The sequence below is a fragment of the Hypanus sabinus genome, chromosome 13 (genome assembly GCF_030144855.1).
Source record: "Hypanus sabinus isolate sHypSab1 chromosome 13, sHypSab1.hap1, whole genome shotgun sequence".
NCBI classification, from domain to species: domain Eukaryota; kingdom Metazoa; phylum Chordata; class Chondrichthyes; order Myliobatiformes; family Dasyatidae; genus Hypanus; species Hypanus sabinus.
Window position 1 is genome coordinate 109,643,967 of NC_082718.1, and position 22,516 is coordinate 109,666,482.

General features: G+C 38.8%; 1 protein-coding gene across 1 annotated transcript in view; it reads left to right on the forward strand.

The window, feature by feature from the left end:
• The window catches only part of ctu1 (cytosolic thiouridylase subunit 1 homolog (S. pombe)), a 28,612-nt gene extending 10,242 nt beyond the window's left edge, over positions 1–18,370 (forward strand). The window contains exons 2-3 of the mRNA XM_059988458.1: positions 11,586–12,093; positions 13,028–18,370. Of these exons, the coding sequence (XP_059844441.1) occupies positions 11,598–12,093; positions 13,028–13,557 (1,026 nt within the window). The 5' untranslated portion in view covers positions 11,586–11,597 and the 3' untranslated portion in view covers positions 13,558–18,370. The remainder of the gene's footprint in view (positions 1–11,585; positions 12,094–13,027) is intronic.
• Positions 18,371–22,516: the final 4,146 nt, after the last annotated feature.

Below are 22,516 nucleotides of genomic sequence, written 5' to 3' on the forward strand. Positions count from 1 at the left end.
GTATACCTTTGCAAGAAAACACCCAATCCACAGTTGCTAGATCATTTCTGATACCATCAAAATTGGCCTTTCTCCAATTTAAAATCTGACCAGACATTTTTTTTTAGCATATTTACTTTAAAACTAATGACATTGTGTTCCCTAGGTGAAAAATGTTCCCCTACACTAAATTCTGTCACCTGCCCCATGTCAGTCCCTCATAACAGATCCAGTATTGCGCACTCTCTCATTGGGACTTCTATGTACTGATTTTAAAACTTTCCTGAACACATTTGACAAACTATCCCTTCTAGTCCTTTTATCGTATGGGAGTCCCAGTCAATATGTGGAAAGTTAAGATCACCTACTATAACAACGTTATGTTTCTTGCAACAGTCTGCAAGCTCTGTACAAATTTGTTCTTCTAAATCCCTCAGACTATAGGGTGATCTATAATATAGCCCCATTAACATGGTCATACCTTTCTTATTTCAGTTCTGCCCATAACGTCTCACGAGACGAGTTCTCCAGTCTGTCCTGACAGAGTGCAGCAGTAACTGACTAATGGAACTCTGGGATATTGAGCTGCCAGTCCTGCCTCTCCTGCAACCAAGTCTCACTAATGGCTACAATATCATAATTCCAAATGTTGATCCGTGCTCTGAGCTCATCCACCTTTCCTACAATACTTATGCAGCTCAGGACACTACTTGCACCATACTAAACTTTTTGACTCCTGAATTTGTCTGATGTCTTAGCAACATCTGTCTCCACAACTTCTCCACTATCTGTTCTGGCACTCTGGTTCCCATTCCCCTGCAACTATAATTTAAACCCCACCATGCAGCATTAACAAACCTTCCCACTAGGATATTTGTCCCCTTCCAGTTCAGGTACAGGTCTCACCTTCCCTGGAAGAGAGCACAGTGATCCAAAAATCTTCTGCCCTCCCTCCTACACCAAATCTTTAGCCATATGTTATACTGTATAATCTTTCCTATTTCTGGACTCAGCATGTGACATGGGTAGCAATCCTAAAATCAGAACTCTAGAGGTTCTGTTCTTTAACTTAACACCTAACTCTCTGAACTCCCTTTATAGAACCTCATCACTTGTCCTATCCATGTCATTGGTACCTACATGTTCACCTTCTACTTGAGAATGCTGAGGACTCAGTCCAAAATATCCTAGACCCTGGTACCTGGGAGGCAACATACCATCTGCGAATCTCGTTCTCGCCCGTAGAACCTCCTTTCTGCTTTCCTAATGAATGAATCCCCTATCACCACAGCTTGCTGTCCCCCATCCCTTCTGAGTCACACAGCCAGACTCAGTGTCAGAGACCCAACAGCTGTTAGATAATTCATGCCCACCCCCAACAGTATCCAAAGTGATATAAAATTATTGAGGGAGATGGCCACAGGGGTACTCTGCTCTACTCCTTAACCTCTTTCCTCTTCCTAACTGTCACCCTGTTTCTTGTATCCTGCCCCTTGGGTGGAACAACCTTTTTCTTCCAGATGTGCTCCTTTGAACTCCACATTGAACCAAGATATAGTAATGGTAGGTTTTGGGTTTTGTGAGGCCTTGAGTTTGCACTTATCCCGCTGACCAGTGAATTCCCAGTTTCAAACTGCCAAATCTGTTCTAAATGTTTTTCCTTTAATATGATAGTAATGCAACACAATACAATGAAGGACATCCTCAGTGTGAAGATTGGACTTTCCCTACACTTATTGCTACGCCAACCAACATGTGTAGTTACCGCAGCTATGTTGGTGAGGGGAGTGTTTGCCATGTTTATCCCTTGAGTTGGTTCTCTCATCCCTTGCCTGCAGCCCAGACTGGGCTGATTGTTGTTCAGGTCCAGGCCACTTGGTGCTGCTGAATGTTGGAGGAGCTCAGCAAGTCAGGCAGTACCTACAGAGAGGAACAAACAGTCATCATTTCAAGCTGACACACTTCATCAAGTTTACAGTCGTGATGCAGGGTTGCAGCCCAAATCATTGGCTCTTTATCCATAGATGTTGCCTGCCTGAATTTTTTCCAATATTTTGTGTATGTTGTTCTGGATTTCCAGCATCTACAGTATCTCTTGTGTTTATGGTGTTACTGTACCCTATTAGGTCTGCCATCCAAATGGCAGTTCTGTGTCCTTACTGCTTTCAGTGCTTCCTTCAACATGGAGTACCAGTACATCAGCTGAAGGAAGAAGAGTGGTAATCAGCTAAAATTTCCTTTGATGTGTCTAACACAATACTTTGAACCTTCAGAGTTGATACTGAGGGCTGTATGAATACCTTTAATTCTGACATGCAGTAGACAGGATGAATGCAGGGGTCACAATGGAGCTGACGAAGCTGCTGCTTTTCCAGTCTGTGAGATCGTTCTCCTAATTTAGATGGCAGTCTAAATTGAGTTAGGCGTGCCTTTGTGTTTCCAAATTTGGTGCCTCGGCTCTTGCTGGGATATCTGTTCTGTTTTATTTTTATTTTTCAACTGAGTGGCTTGTGCAGACATTTTGGAGGGCAGTTAAATGTCATCCAGATTGCAGGACTGATTGAAATAAGGACAACTGATTAGAACAATGCTGTTTGTGTGTGTGGCCATGTATTTGCAATAGTGGTCAAAAGTAGAGGTGTAAATGTACAAGTGAATGTGAGACTTTCATGGGTCCACCTAAAATTGATGAAATGCTGAGTTTAGAGCATGAGGAGGCTATGAAACCTGAAGATCTTTTAAATTGTGTAGCCAAAGGGTTCTTTTTAAAAAAAATACCGAGCCCCTTAATAAAGCCTCATGGCCTGACAATATATTCCCTCGCAGTTTGTGAGAGGCCAGTGCAGAATCTGCAGCGACCCTAGCAGAGATCTTTAAAACGTCCTTAGCCATGGGTGAGGTGCCAGTGGACTAGAGTACAGTTCGTGTAGTTCCATTGTTTAAGAAAGGCTTTGTATATCTGTAGTTTAAAATGGGAAATTATAGGCTTTTAATGGTTAAGTTAGTGGAAAGTATTCTCAGGGACTGGATATTTAATTATTTGGGTAGACAGGGACTGATTGAGGATAGTCAACATGGCTTTGGGAGTGGTGTCTTACCAATCTGAAAAGTTTTTTGAAGAAGTTACCAAAAAAGTTGAAGAAGGCAAGGCAGTGGATATTGTTTACATGGACTTTTGCAGGGCAAAATGACAAGGTCCTGCATGGGAGGTTAGTCAAGAAATTTCAATCATTTGGCATTCAAGCTGAGGTAGTAAATTGTATTGGGCATTAGCTCCAGAAGCCTGACTGTGGTAGTTGATCATTGCCTCTCTGGAGGCCTGTGAACAGTGAGGTGCTTCAGGGATCTGTGCTTGGTCCATTGTTCGTTATCTAAATCAACGATCTGGATGATAATGTGGTAAACCTGATCAGCAAATTTGAGGATGAAACAAAGACTGGGGGCAAAGTGGGCAAAAAAGAAGGCTATCAAAGTCTGCAGCAGGATCTAGGCCAGTTGGAAAAAGTAGCAGATAGAACTTAATGTAGCCAAGTGTTGAAGTACAGTATTGCACTTTGTTGTGGGGGAGAGGGGTTATCAAACGAGGATAGGCTTGCACAGTGAGCAGTAGGGCACTGAGTGGTGTGGTAGAAGAGGGACCTAGGAATATTGATCCTTATTTCTTTGAAAATGGTGTCACATGTAGAGAGGGTAGTAAAGAGAGCTTTTGGCTCATTGGCCTTCATAAATCAAAGTATTAAGTATAGGAGTTAGGATGTTATGTTGAAGTACTATAGAACATTGTTGAAGCCTAATTTGGAGTATCTGGTCATCTACCTACAGAAAAGATACCATTAAGATTACAGGAAAGATATCATTAAGATTGAAAGAATACAGAGAAAATTTACAAGGATATTGCTAGGATTTGAGCACCTGATTTATAGAGGAAGATTGAATAGATTAGGACTTTATTCCCCACAGTGTAGAAGATTTGAGAGAGCTATGCAAAATTAGAAGGACTAATAAATAAGAAAAATGTAAGCAGGCTTTTTCCACTGTGGTTAGGTGACTGGAGGTCATTAGTTAAGGTTGAGAGGTGAAATGTTTAAGGTGAACATGAAGAGGATCTTCGTTCTGAGAGTGGTAAGAGTGTGGAATGAGCATTTAAGAGAAATGGAAGGGAGGGATATGAAGGGCTATAGGCATGCTATGAAGGTGCATGTTAATGGGACTAGGCATATTAATTGTGCAAAGGGCTTGTCTCTGTGCTAGTGTTCCATAACTCTGACTAAATGTTTCTGTAGAAAAAGTATGTATAAAACTGAAGAATTAATGATTGGAAAATAAAGAAATAACAGATTTTGTACAAAAATTTATATTCTGTTCATGTGAGAATATACAGGTGGCCCCCCGTTTTTCGAACGTTTGCTTTTCAACAGCTCACTTTATACGTGTGTTTATCCCAAGAAAGACTACCATGACCATGAAGCCTTGTGCGGGCAGTTGTATGCGCATGCGTGTACGTGCTGTTTTTTTTTCTCCAAGTTGATTTTGGCTTGCTGTCTTCCCGATTTTGATAAGTGAAACTACACTGTACATACATTATTTCTACTTTATAAAGGCTGTATATTTATCATGTCATTCCTGCTTTTACTATATGTTTGTGTTACTTTAGGTTTTATGTGTTGTTTGGTATGCTTTGATAGGTTATTTTTTGGGTCTGGGAACGCTCAAAAATTTTTCCCATATAAATTAATGGTAATTGCTTCTTCACTTTACGACATTTCAGCTTACAAACGGTTTCATAGGATCTCTCTACTTTCGGATAGCGAGGGAAACCTGTACTTGAGTATTCCAACAATAGAAAGTCCAGGACCAAGAAAAAGTGGGGAGGACAACAGGGAAACAATTTAAAACAACCAAGACTTAACAGTTTGTAGGTTAATTGGTCATTGTAAATTATCCCATGATTAAGTGTTTTCCAATCTTTTTTAGCCCAACGCCCCCTGAAGCACCTTCATATTTGCCAATGCCCCTCTTAGGCACAATATACTTTCCAGCACTTCCGTTGTGTAAAAACATGTCTACCAAATGCTAACATGATAAAAATGGTCCTACTTTAAATTTTTATTTGTCTTTAAACTAGTTTACACAGTACCTGTATGCTGTACAGCAGCTTTGATATCAATATGATCCTTGAGCTTGATGGATTTCAGCAAGAGATCTGATTCAAATTGTGATAGCAAAAGCCTTAAGTCCTCACATATAATAATGTCCAAGCGGTTTCTGTTTCTTGTGAGTATGTGATTCACTGCACTGAAGCCTATTTCAACAAGGTAGGAGAATGGAAATGCAATGAAGAGCATTTGGCTCTTCTCTAAAGACCAAGAAGCTTAGTATGACAGTGTAACCACATACCACAAAAGCCAACATTTTTGAAAAGCATTTTTGATAATTTTTTGTAAGCTCTCTTCCTGTTCTTCCACCTTGCAAAGAAATGGGGTAATTACCCAGTCCGGAATTTCCAGATTGTTCAAATCCTTGAATCGATTCTGAAAATCCTTCAGTGATAGCAGGTGTATGGAGCACTCTTACAAATCACTATATGTGAAAGAGAGTGCCATACTTTCCATGCAGTGAGAACATTCTTCTCCTAATGTTTTGTTATATATTTCCAGCTTTCCGATAAAAGTGGACACTGCGCTTTATGCCTGGATTAAATTGAAATTCTCATCTTGCGGTTTCATATTTAGAGTGTTCACTTTGTCGTACAGATAGGCTAGGTATGCCACATCTCCATGTAGAAGTTCAATCTTGTTTCCCAAGCTCTTGTTGCCTTTGGGCAAAAATTCACCATCTGTGTCTAAAGATCCAATAAATGTTTTAAGCAGCAGCCTTTTGACAGCTGCTGTCAAGTGATCAAGTGTTCGAATTCTTCATCATTATCTTGGCATAACTGACAAAATAATATGCTCTTTTAGGGATGTGCTTTAATTTTGTTGATAGCAGATATTATAAGTCATGCTTGGAAAAGTCTCTGGCTGTGGTTTTTGGCAGCAAGATGTTGACGATGAATTACACAATGGATTACAAACAGTCTTGGCATTTATGGAAAAAAGAAATTCCACTAAACCAGTATATATATGTCATATATGGTGCTCCATCTGTTGCACGAGAAATCATGTTCCTAGTCAGAATACTTTTATCCTCAACTTACATTCTAAGCTCATCATAGATTGATTCTCTGTTAATACTTGTTTTTAGCTTTTTACAAAAGGAAATTTCTTCATAAACTTCTGTTTTTGATAAACCATACATATGCCTTTAGCACTACTTCGACTCATCCAGTTGTATCCCAAATTCTGTTTTTTGTAGCTCTGTGCATAGTTGATACTCAATGTCTTCACTCATTTCCTCAATAAGACCAGCTATAGAGTTATTACTCAGATGAATTGATTTTAAAGTACTGGTTTCCATTTTGAGAACAGTGTTGAGCATTTCTGATACAGCAGGCATTATTAATCTTACGCCAATTGTATGAGATTTCCACACTTTGCTATCATTTTGGAAATATAAGAAGCAGTGAGACCACTATCAATGTATTTTTAACTTTCTTGGCAAATGACTCAAATGTGCAACACTTTTCAAATGCTTCTTCCCTCTTCTGGAACTGAGTAACATTGTAAGTAGTCTTTTCAGGGTGTCTTTTACAGAAGAGTTCCTGCAATCTTGATAGTTTTAGACAGCACAGTACTACAAATAAGAAACGTGGGGCGTCGCTGATCAGGCGGGAACAGAATAAAACCATACTCCAGGAGTGTAATATTGTATTGACGCACTTTCTGTAGTTTCTTTTTCTTAACAAGATTAGAATTCTAGGCTTCACTGCCTTCAGGCTTGCAGAGATTGTGCTGTACATATTAACAGAGCTAAATTAAGATAAAAAATTAACACAAACTGGGAATGCCTATCAGATGTTGACGACAGCAGCAAGTTCACATGGATAGAACAATGGTGGCAAAGGAACAGCGAGGCAAAGATGAAGACTATCACAACAGCAAAAATTATGTTAACAAGGACTCAGATTAGAATCTGAATGTCCATTGAGATAGAGCTGGTGTTCAACAAGCTACCTTTATACTATTCCAATTAGTGTGATTGAACAATCACGTAAGGTCTCATAATCCCCAAAGATGGTTCTTGACTGCAGATCTGAAGCCAACGTCGCTTTGAACACCTGAAGAAGAATCCTCGAGGTTGGCAGGTTCACTGGCAATGTTCCACCATTTGGTTTTGTATCATTGTGTGACCTGTTTTCTGTAGATCTATAGAGAAAGTTGAGAGTGTGTAATCAACCTACCAACTGTTAAATTGCATGAACTTGTTCTGTGCCACGAGTGATGGGGAACTGTTGAGCACCCTGGTTGTCTATTGGTTGGTAAGGTCAGATGAAATTGCTGAGTTTCAGGTGCATTTGACAACGAGAACTCACCGCCTGCAGAGCAATGGTTTTTTCTGTGTTTCAGTTGGCTCTTTCCCTTTTTTTGGGAAGTCCCTGCTGTACTAATGGTCAGATAGGTCTCATGCCTTAGTTAGAGTACCGCTTACCACCCCCACCCTCCCCGTCCCCCAAGAATATTGAACACATCCCAAAGACTTCTTTTTCCCCTAATGCCCCATTGGGAGATCATCGAACTAGATTAAATAGGGGGAATGCTGGATGCCACAGCTTGAAGGGCCTATTCTGTGTTGTATCTCAATAAATAAATAAAATGACTGTCATTACTGTAAAGGGTAATGGGATTGAAAGATAAAAATATAAAAATAACGGGGTGAGTCCTTCTGAACCAGTGATCCACATCCTTGGGCATTAATGGCTTCAGAGACAGTAGATGCAATTATCATGATCTTCCAATTCTCAAAGTTTGAATGAGTTGAAAGATTGTGAATGTAAGCACTCACGAATGATGAAGTAGAAAAGATAGAGAGCAAGAAACTATAGACTACCTAGCTTGGCATTATAATAGGGTAAATGTTGAAATTCATTATTTTTAAAGTGATCATGGGGTATTTTAGAAAATTATAGTACTGTGAAGCAGCACTTTCATGGAAAGAAATTGTTTTGATAAATTTTGTTGTAGCTCGTATAAACATGCACAAATTAAAAACAGGGCTCTGTCTGCTTCCTCATTTACGTAATGATTTCATGGCTGATCTCTTTGTAACCTCAATTTGCATTCCTGTCCATCCACAGCAACCTTTCATCACCTTGCTTATCATTAATTTATTTCTTTAAAATTAGTCAAAGGTTCTGCTTCCTCTACCTTTTGCAGAAGCGGAATTGCAAAGGCTCATGATCTCAGGAAAAAAAATGTTCCATCTGTATTTAAAGAGAAACTTGGGCAAACTTCAGAAATAAGAGGTTTGTTATGACACAAGATAGGATGATGAAGGATTAGCAAATTAACAAAGTAGAGTTAGTTATAATCCACGTTGAGTATTTACAATTTATATTAATGATGGTAGAAGAGACTAAATGTATTAAAGCCATATTTGCTGCTGATATAACGATGGATAGGAATGCAAATTAAGGAAATGGAGAATGTATGGTTAGTGTTGGCAAAGAGTAGGCAGATGGAGTGTAATACAGAAAATACAAGTACTTAACTTTGAAAGGAAGAATAAAAAAAGTAAAATATAGTTTTTTTAAATGGAGAGATTGTAAAACATTTATGGAAAGACATTAGTGACTTTATTTGTATAAGAAACACAAAGTTCAGATGGCAAAATGTAATGTTGGCACTTATTGTAACATGGAGTTTAAAACTGTGGAGGTTTGCTCTGTACGTTGATGAGACTACACATGGACTCTATGTAGAGTTTTGGCCTTATTTATACTCTTACTGAAGGCACTTTTAAAAGTTTATGAAAACACAAAATGCTGGCAGAACTCAGCGGCCCAGACGGCATCTATGGAGGAGGTAGTGACGACGTTTCGGACTGAAACCCTTCATCAGGAGTGAAGTAACATGGGATGGTCGGGGGGGTGGGGGGAGGGATGAAGTAGAGAGCTGGGAAATGATAGGCTGAAGGGAAATGGGCTAGGGGGAAGGTGGAGAATTATGGGAAATAAAAGAGAAAGAAAGGTAGGACTGGGGGGAGATTATAGTGAGGGGGGGAAAAGAGAAAGAGAACCAGACTAAAATTATAGATAGGGATGGGGTGAGGGGGGCAGGGGTATTGGTTGATTTCTGGAGTGAATGGGTTGAATTGAGCAGAAAACTTGAGCAGATTAAGTTTACACTTAATAGAGTTAAGAAAAGTAAGGAGTGATCTTATTGAAACAATAAGATTCTGTTTGATAAGTGCTGACAGTGTTTCCCCTCGTAAAGGAACCAAGAACTAGGGAGTGTTGTTTCAGAATAACAAATTGCCTATTTGATGGAGGCAAGAAGGAATTCGTTCTGAAGTTTGTGGATCTTTGGAATTTCATGCAGTTGTATATCCCCAGCATACAGCAGTAAATGTTGATTTTAGTATGTAAATCAAATTAGGAATTCTTGAGAATGAGTTTTGGTGCCCATAATATGGAGCTTATTCCAAGGTTCTTCGTTTATTAATTACTCTCATCCTGAGGATGAGCACTGATAGTGAATTCCAAAACAGAGGGTTATTTCCTCTTTGTATCAATTGCATAGTTATCCTCGCCTTTTAGTATGAAAAATGCAAATTTATTCCAAAGTATATTTTAAACTGTGATTTGCAAGAAAACTGCTTCCATTAAAAGTATTCACTACTAGTCTATTCCTTAGTCTATATTCATTTCTTTATAATATCACAAATTGAGGCAGAATTTTGGAAAATGAGAAATCATTGTAGGCAGTAGTAACTTTAATCTAAAGTGTTTTCCCATTTTCTCATATCCCTTTAACATTAATAAACACTTTGCAGGATTTGATGGGCATCCTAGCCTTGACTAAAGATTCAATGATGTAAGCAGAAAATGCTGGAAGTAATCAGCATGTCAGGGAGAAAGTTTGGAAGCAGTTAATATTTTTTTAAAATATTTTACAAATTTTAGCTGCTTCCAGTATTGTATTGATTTTTGATCAATTAGTTATCCAAGATCTCTTCAAGGAGTGGTCCCTCAGAGACATCCATTATTAAGGATCCCTGACACCCAGGGCAAGCCCTCTTCTCATTGTTACAGTCATGAAGGAGGTGCAGAAGTCAGAAGGCATGCTCTCAGCAATTCAGGAACAGCTTCTTCCCCGCTGCTGTACAATTCCTAAAGTGGACATTGAGCCCTTGAACAGTACCTTACTTTTTTAATATATATTATTTCTGTTTCTGCACTATTTTAATCTATTCATATACATATATATACTTTTACTTTTTCTCATTATTATTATTACATTGTACTGCTGCTAATAAGTTAACAAATTGTATGACACATGCCAATGATAATGAACCTGATTCTGAAGTTGTCAAAAACTAGTCAATGTTGTAGGTTATGTGTTTGGATTTTTTATATATTTGTATATGTTATTGCTGCTCTCTGCAGCATCTAGGATTGTTGGTTACCAGTGGTAAAATGAGATTTCTTGCAGTGTTGATAAGAATGCATTTCCTTCATTTTGATACCAATTGTTATGTCATTTAGATCTGATGATTTTTGGTTTTTTAGAGCTTAGTTTTCCTGACAGATTTTCCAGTAAAATCAGTTTCTTTCAAAAAGTTATGATTTAGGTCTAGATTATGTCATTTAATTGGTTATGTAGTTCATTCATAAAAATACTGAATATTAAAATGCCTACACATTAGGGTTGTGCTTTTGAGTGGCAGTGGTTTTGAAGAAATAAAGAAAAACTAGAAAGCAGTTCAGACAATATCTTTGGAAAGAAAAATCAAGTTAACATTTCAGATCAAAGGCCCTTGGTCAGAACTGTGAAAAGAGAAAATAAATTCTAAATAAGTTCTAAATGAAACCATCTGGTTGATAGGTTAGAGAGTAGTTTGTGAGAACACAAAATGAAAATTAAAGCTGGAAAATACTGAAGTTTAGCTGCTTTTAGACTTAAACATGTTAAATTATAATGTGGAATGTGCTACCATTTTGCTATTGAGTGCAAGATTTGGTCTGATGTTTCAAAGTTCCAAGTACATTTATTATCAAAGTGTATATATACTAAATACAACCTTGACTCCGCTCCTTGCAGGCAGCTATAGAATAAAGAAACCCAACAGAACCCATTATAAAAAGAAAACTCAAATACCCAACATGCAGGGAAAGAAACATGAAAGTAAGCAAATAACATTCAGAACTGAAGTTCACGAAAGTGAACACCATACCAAAAAAATAAAATTTTAGTCCAGCATTTTGGAAAGCAAGCCTCTTTTGGTTTTCCTTGGATCAAAATGCAAGAATGGATAAATTGTTTCGTTTGGTTTCCCAGCCTTTGCCTTAATCTGAAGTTTAAAGAATACTGGGACCACAATCCAGATTTGTATCACTTTAGTTATTATAGTTTGCAATAAAAATAGTGCTGGTAATAGAACAGGAAATGATTGTGTTTGCAATCCACCTGAATTTTACTTTGGTAAGTTTTTTTTGTTTGTTCTTTCAGATCAGCTTCAATATGCCTGTTTACTGCAACAGTTGTGGAAAGAAGGCAGCAGTCCTTAGGCGTCCCAAAACAGGGCATTCTCTTTGCAAAGAATGCTTTTTCTGGGCTTTTGAAGAGGAGATTCATCAGACAATCATATCTGCAAAGCTTTTCCAGAAGGGAGAGACTATTGGAATTGGGGCTTCTGGTGGGAAGGACTCAACTGTTTTGGCTCATATTTTGAAAGTCTTAAATGATCGATATAATTATGGGTTAAATCTGATGTTGCTTTCTGTGGACGAAGGTATTAGTGGCTATCGTGATGACTCCTTAGAGACGGTAAAGAGAAACCAGCAACAGTATGATCTGCCACTCAAGATCATTTCCTATGAAGAGCTATATGGCTGGACAATGGATCAGATTGTGAAGAAAGTTGGTTTGAAGAACAACTGCACATTCTGCGGGGTCTTCAGACGGCAAGCTCTTGATCGTGGTGCCATGATGCTGAAAGTGGACAAGGTCTGCACAGGTAATGCAGAACTAACTATATTTACCTCAGCCTATTCATACAAACTTATATACATTGTAAATTACTTCAAAATATTCACTGTAAAAGAAATGCAATATTCCATCCATCTCTACCTCTCAAATGTTTTGAGCAAATCCACTTCTCTGTTTAGAAGATTCAGCCCAGAATAATTGATTTAATATACATTTTCTCCTCCATCTGTGTTCCAAAGCGTTTATATTTTCTTATTAGTTCAGACCTACTTGTTTTTAATGTAATCAGCTACATTTCTTATGGCTTCCACTTTTTATGCTAGCTACTCAATGTGTAGAGTTATTTTATTTACTCGCAAGCTCATTAGAAAAATCATTCTCATCCTTTGTCTTGCACTTTGCTTACTCTTTCCCCACATAAGTGAATGGAAACCAGCTGTTCGGAAGCTTTTTGGTATAAATCCAACACCCAATGACCATTGATTAACAATGGTATCTTGCACTTGATTTACTTTGGAAAATCGTTCATGATATTGAATAAGGATTAAATCTGGATGAGAGAAAATAGTGTTATAAGAATAAATGGGAATAATATAAAGCATTGTAAATGTTTCTGCATTAATGGACAAACTTAGAAAATTGTCAAAGGTTAATCAAGTTTTTCCACAGTTAACTTTTAACATAGCCACAACAAAAGTTATTCGAGCAAATAGGCTTTTGAGAATTTTTTTAAATGATTTTGGACACATTCAATTAATCTGGCAATCCTCAGCTAATTCAGTGTTTTGCACCAACACTGCTTTCTCTTAAGTTCTACTTAACCTTCCATGTTGATGTGATAATGTGGTTGTCTGGCTGGTCTTAATTCAAGGATGAGCCTGTGGACTTCTGACATGCACATTCATTCAGTAACAAGTATGTCTGTGTGTTGAAGATAACCTTTTTATTCCCTTCACACCCAGGTCACAATGCAGATGATATTGCTGAGACAGTCTTGATGAATTTCCTGCGTGGAGATATTGCTCGCCTACGTCGCTGTACTGCGATTACTACAGGTAGTGAAGGGGCAATTCCTCGTTGCAAACCACTCAAGTATGCTTATGAGAAAGAGATTGTGCTGTATGCTTACTTCAAGAAACTGGACTACTTCTCCACTGAATGTGTGTATTCTCCTAATGCATATCGGGGCTATGCCCGTACTTTCCTGAAAGACCTGGAGTCAATCCGACCAAGTGCTATTATGGATGTGATTCACTCTGGTGAAAACCTCTCTGTGAAAGAGGATGTGAAGATGCCCAAGCAGGGCACTTGTGTACGCTGTGGTTACATTTCTAGCCAAGGGCTCTGCAAGGCTTGTGTTCTTTTGGAGGGGCTGAACCGTGGGCTTCCCAAACTTGGTATTGGCAAGCATGCAAAATTGCATAGCCGACTTCTAAACAAAGAACCACTCACTGAAGCAGAGAAGAAGAAGTTAAGAGTAGTTGATTTATGAATACTTGCAGCTACTTTGACATCTAGGTTTAAGTTATATATCTTGGCCAAAGCTGCCTTAAAGTGTTAAGTGGCCATTTTCTGATGAAGGTGCTTTTACCAATCTGAATAGAATTGCTGGCACGAAGCATTTTTATCATGTTCATGTCTGCCAGCATAGCAATATTATGAAGTAACATTTAAATTAAGTTAAATTGCAAGGACAGTGAATTTATCGTTAAAACATTTGGAGTAATCTTTGTAAGAGAGGTGGAATCTGCTGCTGAGGACCCAACACCAATCTGTTCTTTACCTAAAATTCTTACAATGGAACAGTAAAACTAATGTACAGGGTTTCTTTTTTTGAAAAGCAGAGATTTTTGAGTATTAGATAAAGGTCAAGTGCAATAGTTGATCCATAGGTAATGTATGATTTGCACCATGTTAAGAAAATCTGTGTTTATGAATGCCTTTGTATATCAAGTTTAAGGTAATTAAAGGAAGAAAAAAATATATAACCGAGATGATGAAATTTCCTCTTCTAGGAAGAGAATTCTATTTAAACTTGGTTAATCTGAATGTTGTTCCTGTTTTAGTAAAACCAGAACGTTAATCTCTTTGGTTTTGGTTTAGGTAGAATGGAGTTTGCAGATTTGCTCAGAGGTGGAACTATAAATCGTATAGTTGGTGGGGAAAAGAACCCAGAACAAATAGTGCCATGAAGTTAGATATGGCCCTTGTGGCTAAATGGATCAGGGGGTATGGAGAGAAAACAGGTACAGTTCTGAGTTGGATGATCATCCATGATCATACTGAATGGCAGTGCAAGCTCAAAGGGCCGAATGGCCTACTCCTGCACCTATTTTCTATGTTTCTATGTTTTTTTTCTATGACTACTGGTACCCAGGGTGCCTAACGTTAGCATTTGTTCTTCTAAAAAAAATGGCTCAAAGATTACACTGTTGGCACTAAGATCCTTCACCTTGCTGAGATTTGTGGTTAGATTTATAGAACCCTACAGCACAGTCTCTGAGCCTTCAGCTCAAATAGTCCATGCCAAACCATCAATTTGCCTAGTTCCATTGATTTGCACTGGGACCATAGCCCTCCATACACCTCCCATCCATGTACCTCTCCAAATTTTTCTTAAATGTTGAAATCGGCCCAGCATCCACCATTTGTGCTGAAAGCTTATTCCACATTCTCACCATCCTCTGAGTGAAGGAGTTTCCCCTCATGTTCCCTTAAACATTTCAACTTCCACATTTAATCCATGACCTTTAGTTCTAGTCTCACCCAATCTCAATGGAAAAAGCCTACTTGTATTTACCCAATCTATACCCCTCATAATTTTGTATATCTGTATCAAGTCTCACGTCCATCTTCCAGTCAGAGAGGCAACCATCTACAACTCTCTGGCTTCTTCCGCAAAGCCAATGTCTAATCCAATTTACTATCTCATCTTGAATTCCAAGTGACTGAACCTACTTGACCAACCTCCCATGCAGGACTTTGTCAAAGGCCTTGCTAAAGCCCATGTAGACAACATTCACAGCCTTGCCTTCATCAACTTTTCTGGTAACTTCCTCATAGAATACTATATGATTGGTTAAACATGACTTGCCGCGCATAAAGCCATGTTGACTATCCCTAATCAGTCCCTGTCTTTTCAAATACTTGTATACTCAGTCTTTTAGAATACCTTCCAATAACTTTGCCACAATTGATGTCAGGCTCATTGGCCAATAATTTCCTGCATATTCTTAGAGCTTTTCTTAAGCAATTGAACAACATTATCCTTCAGCATCCCACCTGTGGCTAAGGATGTTTTAGATATCTGCTAGAGCCCCTGCAGTTTCTGCACTAGTCTTCTGCAGGATCTTGGGGAGACACATTGTCAGGCCTTGTGGATTTATCCACTCTAATTTGTCTCGAAACAGCAGACTCCTCTCTGAAATCGGTATAGGGTCCATGACCTCACTGCTGTAATTGCCTCACATCAATAGACTTTGTGTCCATTTCCAGAGTAAATACAGAATGCAAAAAATTCATTTAAGATCACGCACATCTGTTTTGGCTCCACACATAGATTACCACTCTGATCTTTCAGAAGACCAATTTTGTCCCCTACTGTCCTTCTATTCTTAATATATCTGTAAAAGCCTTTAGGATTCTCCTTCAACTTGTCTGCTGGAGCAACCTCATGTTTTCTTCTAGCCCTCCTGATTTCTTCAAGTGTTCTCTTGCATTTCTTCTTCTGCTCAAGTACCTGCTATGCACCTCCTTTTTTTCAACTAGGGCCTCAAATGTTCCCTAAATCTGTTATCCTTGCCTTTTATTTTGACAGGAACATACAAACTGTACTATTAAAATATTACTTTTGAGGGCCTCCCACTTACTAAGAACATCTTTGCTGGAAAACAACCTATCCAAATTCACACTTGCCAGATCTTTTCTGATACCATCTAAGTTGGCCTTTCCAATTTAGAATCTCAACCTGCAGACCAGACCTATCTTTTTGCATATTTACTTTAACACTAATGGCATTGTGATCACTAGATGCAAAACGTTTCCCTATACAAACTTATGTTACCTGCCCTGTCTCATTCCTTGTAATAGACAAAGTATTGCACACACTCTCATTGGGACTTCTATGTACTGATTAAGGAAACTTAGCTGAACACATTTGACAAACTCTATCCCATCTGGTCCGTTTTATAGTATGGGAATACCAGTCAATATGTGCAAAGTATAAAATCACCTATTATCACAATGTTATATTTCTTGATCCTCTAAATCCTGTGGAATGTTGTTTGGTCTATAATATCTTATTATTGCAGTCATGCCTTTCTTATTCCTCATTTCTACTCATAAAGCCTCTAGATGAACTCTCCAGTCTGCCCTGTCTGAGCACTGCTATTTTTCTTGACTAGTAGTGCCATCCCTCCCACTCTCTCAGGTTTAAAACAACAGAACCATGAAACACAGCTGCCAGTCCTTCCCCTCCTGCAACCAAGTCTCATTAATGGCTACAATGTCTTAATTCCACATGCTGATCCATGCCCTAAGCTTGTCAGCCTTTCCTACAATACTCCTTGCATTTAAATATATGTGGCTCAGAATATTTGTTCCACCATGCTCAACCTTTTGATACCCGACTGTGTATGTAGGCTTAACAACATCTTTCTCCACAACCTCTTCACTATCTGTTCTGGTGCTCTGTTTCCCTCATCCCACCCCCCAATCTCTAGTTTAAGTCCCCCTCCCTCCACTGTGCAGCATTAGCAAACCTTCCTGCAAGGATATTAGCCCCCTCCAGTTCAGGTGCAAACCATCCATTCTGTACACGTCCCACCTTCCCAGGAAAAGAGCCCAATGATTCAAAAAGAAAACTGAAGCCCTCCTTCCTGCACCAACTCCTTAGCCACATGTTAAACTGTATGATCTTCCTATTTCTGGCCTCACTAGCACAAGGCATGGATAGCAATCCTAAAATCGCAATCCTTTAACTTCGTACCTAACTCCCTGAACTCAGTTTGCAGCACCTTGTTACCCATCCTACGCATGTCATTGGTACCGATATGGACCACAATCTCTGGGTGCTCACCCTCCCACTTGCTGAGAATGCTGAAGACTGGATCCAAGATGTTGCTGACCCGGGAGACGACAAACCATCCAGGAAGTTCATTCTTGTCCATAGAACCGCCTTTCTATTCCCCTAACAAACAAATCTCCTATCACTACTCCTATCATTTCTTCTCTCCCCACCCACTTCCCTTCTGAGCCATTAGTGTGTTATGCAATTCATTCTATGCACATTAGACCTCAAGCATGGTTTGAATTGATTTGGAGTAAGACTGCTTTTGGAGGGAAGGTAGATTAATCTGAATGCGGGTCGGTCTAGGCTATTTACTGAAATTTAAAACTGTCAGTGGCAGAGATCTGAAATAAAACATGAAATGTTGGAAACACTATAGAAGTTGGCAATGTCTTGTGAAAAGACAAGCAGATTTTAACCCTGACTTTCCAAGGTTCATTTTGGCCTTTCCTTATCAGAAATATTCCCTTTGTCTTATTTACCCTTTACCATCCTCTCTGCAGATGTAAACTATTGTGTTTTTTCATACCTTGCCAGTTCTGATGAAGGGTCTTCAACATGAAACGTTAGTTTCTTTTCTACAGATGCTGACAGACCAGATGACTTTTCCACTGTTTTCTGTTGATTTCTTTGGTTATGTACTGCATTAGCTGAGCAAGTATTGGATGGCAGTTTGACTGGCTGTTTTACCAACTCAGTATATAAGATTCTCATAACTTCTATTTTTCTCCTTGATAACCATGTATTCCTTCTAGTCCTCTCTCTTGACTGGTACTGGAACATCATAGACTGCAGAATATGGTTTGGAAGTGCTTTAGCGAAGAACTGTCAGTCCTTTCCATACTTGGACATATGGGCAAATTAAAATTAGATCGATGTTCATAACTAGATAAATGAGGGTAAAACCTTTAATTTTTAAGGTCTTTTCTGTTTTTGTAGAAATAACCCAATTGAAATGTTTTCGCTCTGGTATAAAAGAGTAGGATGTGGTGGTTTAGTGATTTGGGGATTAGTGGTTTACAATGATATCCATACTGAACACTACCCTGGCAAGACAGCCTGGTATGATTCTACATTGTGTGTTTAACTCAGTACAAAGTTTACCAATTTAGTTTTGTATTATGCTAATTGACATCTGGATTTATTTTAATAAAATAATTTAATAAATTGATTCAAGTATTTTATGTTGCCTACATTTCAAACCAGCCTCTACATCTACATGACATCAAAGCAAACCTAGTCAGTACTGCTAGTAATCAACTGATACCATAAACTTACCATTTGTGATGTTTGAAAAAACGCACTGCTCCTCTGATGGTAGCTCAATATTTGTTCATATATTTGTACTGGTTTAGTAAAGTAATTACAAAACCATTGAGAAGGTCAGTGTAGTTGGTTGGGAAATACAGATGGATTTTATTCTCAGTTAGTTGCAGGCAAGTATTTTTTTAACAAGTTGTACCTAAGCTGCTAGTGGCGGGTGCCAATTTGTGTTGCCGCCGGCATGTGTGAGCTGCCCCCAGCGTATCCTTGAAGTGTGTTGGTTGTTAATGCAAATGACACATTTCACTGTATATACATTGATAAATAAACTTAAATCTCGAATGTTCATCTGTTTTAAATGTCTTGTTCTGCAAAAAAAGGACTGTGTAAAAAGGAGTGAACTGCATGATTGCAGTATTACTTTATTTCATCTCCATAATGACCTAAAACTTAAAACTACATATAGTTCTGTGATGTAATACAAAGATACACATGGCTGTGTACGAAGATACGCATTTTTAGACAACACTTTCAATAAACCTTGGGAATCATACAGCAGTAACCACTGATGTTTACAAACTGATACTGTCACAGTAATTCACATTTTAAGCAGTGTGAAAGTCATACTGTGTTCAAGGCTGTTATTCTACACTAATTATCACACTTCTTCGTGAAATTAGAATAGATGCCAGTTTTAGAGTAAGAAAAGAGCTTGCTCCTGTCTGATCTTTACTGGTAGGCTACATTTGAGGTGCTGATATCAAACTGAATGTAGAAGGTGTGCCAGTTTTTTCTTAATATATAATACCACTACACATTCAGCAGCTTGATTCTGGCCTCAGTCAACCTTTGCGTGTCATCTTAATGTTTATCACTGCCATAAGAATAGGGAAGTCCTGACCTGTTCAGTTTCTGCTTGCTCTGTCAAGTGTAATTCCTTGTTCCTGTTTGCACAGCAGTTGTGTTAAACGTCCCCTCCCTAAGTCTGTAGTGTAATAGCAACTGGTAAATTTGTTTGTCAAAACAACTGACTCACTGCTGCCTTCCTGACATTGTAGGCTGAATGGTCAAGTGTAGCAGAAAGCCACCGGATTAACTGTGTATGCACATTCTATGTTTCAGGTTGAATTGTTCCATCTAAAGATTAGATTAGCTTTATTTATCAAGTGTACACTGAAATATAGTGAAACGGGTTGTTTGTACCAAGGATATGCTGGGGGGGGGGGGGCAGCCCACATGCTGCCAGCAACTACATTGCATGCCCAGAACTTGCTTACCCTAACTCTAGAATGTGGAAGTAAACTGGAGCACTTGGAGAAAATCAGTACAGTTACGGAGTCCTCATAGACAGTGGTGGGAATTGAACCTCAATCTTACAGGTGGCAATGTAAAGAATTATGCTAACTGCTATGCTACCATACTACCTCACATGTGGACTGAAAGATGGAGGAGAGATAGCAAGATGAGGAGAAGGTGGATCCAGGTAAGAAGGTGTGATAGACAAATGGAGGAGGGAAGGGTAGACCTATCAGAGCCTGGGAGATATGTTGAGGCAAAAGAGGAATGATAAAATCTGATAGGAAAGTGGAGCTTGGAACTAAATAAGGAAGTTGGGATGGGCAGATGGGACAGTAAGGGGAGAGACCTAGTAGAAATAGTGATTAAATTCCAGTAGTCACTGGAAAGTCTAATATCTAGTTTCTGTTCAGAGAAAATTGCTTTCTGCAAAAACCTTTTTCATGAAGTTGCTCTCTGCTCTGCAGCATCTCAAGTAATTTGATCTCATAATTTTCATCACATGAGAAAACATTGAACACAGGTTCAGTGTTGGGAAATACCTTGTGATGGCAGAGACAGATATTGAAATAATAGAGGTCATGTGTGCATTGCATAAAATCTCTGCTCCAAACAGAACATCACAAAAAAAATCTAGCCATTCTGACTTTTGAATTTATCTTTACAGCCATTCAGTTTTTGGACTTGCCTATATTTTAGAGCAGTTAATTCAGTGTTAATCACTATGGCATTGCATATCTGAAATTGATATTCATTACATTGAGGATTAGAAGAGTGGGGGTAAATGATTGGGAAGGAAGCTAGTAATGAGGTAGACAGAAGTAGGTGATAAAGAGTAGTGTTAGATGAATAGGGAAGTTAGTACAAGGAAGGAGGAGGGATGGAAAAGAGGAATGGGAAAGTGATTAGAGAATGGAAGGAGAACAAAGCTTAGGGCAGAAGTGGAAGGGAGGAAAAACTTGGGTAAGGGTGGGAATATATGTTAGGATGACATTGTGTAAAGTGAACTATTCCCTGAGGCTCAATTGGTATTACTGGTGGTAGAGTAGTAGGTCAGGATCAATTTCAATTTTCCTGCAGAAGTAGGAGGGTGGGGAATGAATGGAAGTGCTGCTGTAGAGAGATAAATGGTCATTAGTCTAGAACAGATTATATGAGCAAAAAAATTGTATGGTATGTTCTTTAAAAGGTGCATCATGAGGATGATAGGTTAAGCAAGCAAGAAAACAGGTAGGAACAAGCGGGACAGCTAGGCGTACATGATTCGTCTGCCAACTGCACTAAGGCAGGGATATGGTAAGCCCATTTATATTTAGAATTCATATCCTTCGCTCAAACCCCTATAGAAAAAAAATTACAATATTTCACAATCTTTTGGGTACCATTTTGTTTTGGACAACTGAGAGGAAAGGTGGCCTGGAATATATTGAATGAACGCTAGATCATGAGCCAAAAGACTTGGCACAGAGACAGAAATAAACTTTCTGTCATAATCCCACATCTGTGACAGAAAACGTGGAATCCTGGGCAGCCCAGCAGTGCAACTAATACAGAACTGCTGTTTCACATCTCCGGTGACCCGGGTTTAATCCCGGTCCGCAACACAGGCTCTGTAGGTTTTGTATGTTTTCCATGAGACAGCATTGTCTTCCTTTGGCTGCTCCAGTTTCCTCACAGATAGGTCGAGAGGCTAATTGGCCATAGCAATTTGCCCCTAGTGTGCAGCTAGAGTAGAATTAGAGGGGAATGTAGTGAGAATAAAGAGAATTATTGTAGGATTAATGTAGGAAGGCTTTTGATGATTGGTACAGACTTGGCAGACCAAACGGCCACTTTCTTACTTCTTGACTCCCTGACTCTTAATAAACTGCTTTGGGATAGTGATTAAAGGTGTGCTTACACCATAACAAGCCAACTTCAGATTTTCAGTGAGAACAAATCTACAAAGGGGCTGAGCTTGCTCTAAGTTGAACACTGAAACCCCTTAGAAAAACAAATCTCACATTACTCACACAATGTGCAAATCCACTTTACCACCAGGCACATGACAAGTCTTCAGAGCTGTCTGAAGATTTATATGTGGAACTGTTAGGAAAGGGCTCAGTTCGTGTCTGTGTCCGGTTACATGCAGAGCTTTCGTTTGGGCAGGACTGTTCAGGTTTAGACAGGCAGCAGCTAGGTCATATGAATGCACATGAAACCTGAGCAGAATCTGAAATCTTAGACACTTGATTTTAAGTGTAAAGGAACCCTCAGTGAACTAAAGGTAAGCAGATCTTTACAAGCTTAATTGTTGATATGTTTGTGAGACACAGAGGAAACAGCATGGTCACTACAAAAAAGTATAACAGCACATATTTGAAAAACCATAGGTATACTTTCCAAGTATAAAATACTTCAATCATAATTAGTTGATGGAAAGGGCCGAAACGGGCTCAAAAATAAACAGTAGCCTCAATTCACAGCAAGTGATACTAATGGTGGCTAATAATGATTTTTACAAAATTATCTCTGATGCCTCCAGGAAATCTGCATCAGATTATATCAGTAGATTGAATCCTCCATATTCTCATTATTCATGAGGGGCATTGTACAAAGCCCCTCTTCTGTCATATCAGATCACATTTCAAGTGAGTCATGTTACAATAGCCTTAGGTCAAATTTGTTCATTTGACATTCATTATGAAGTTTCCTAAAAATAAGAGTCCCTATAGATCCCCAATGAATGAATGAATGCTCACTTAGCTGTATGGAATCATTGATCTGGGTGTCAGACAGCAGGACTGGGGTGGGGGGGGGGGGGGGTGGAAGGCAGCTACAATTG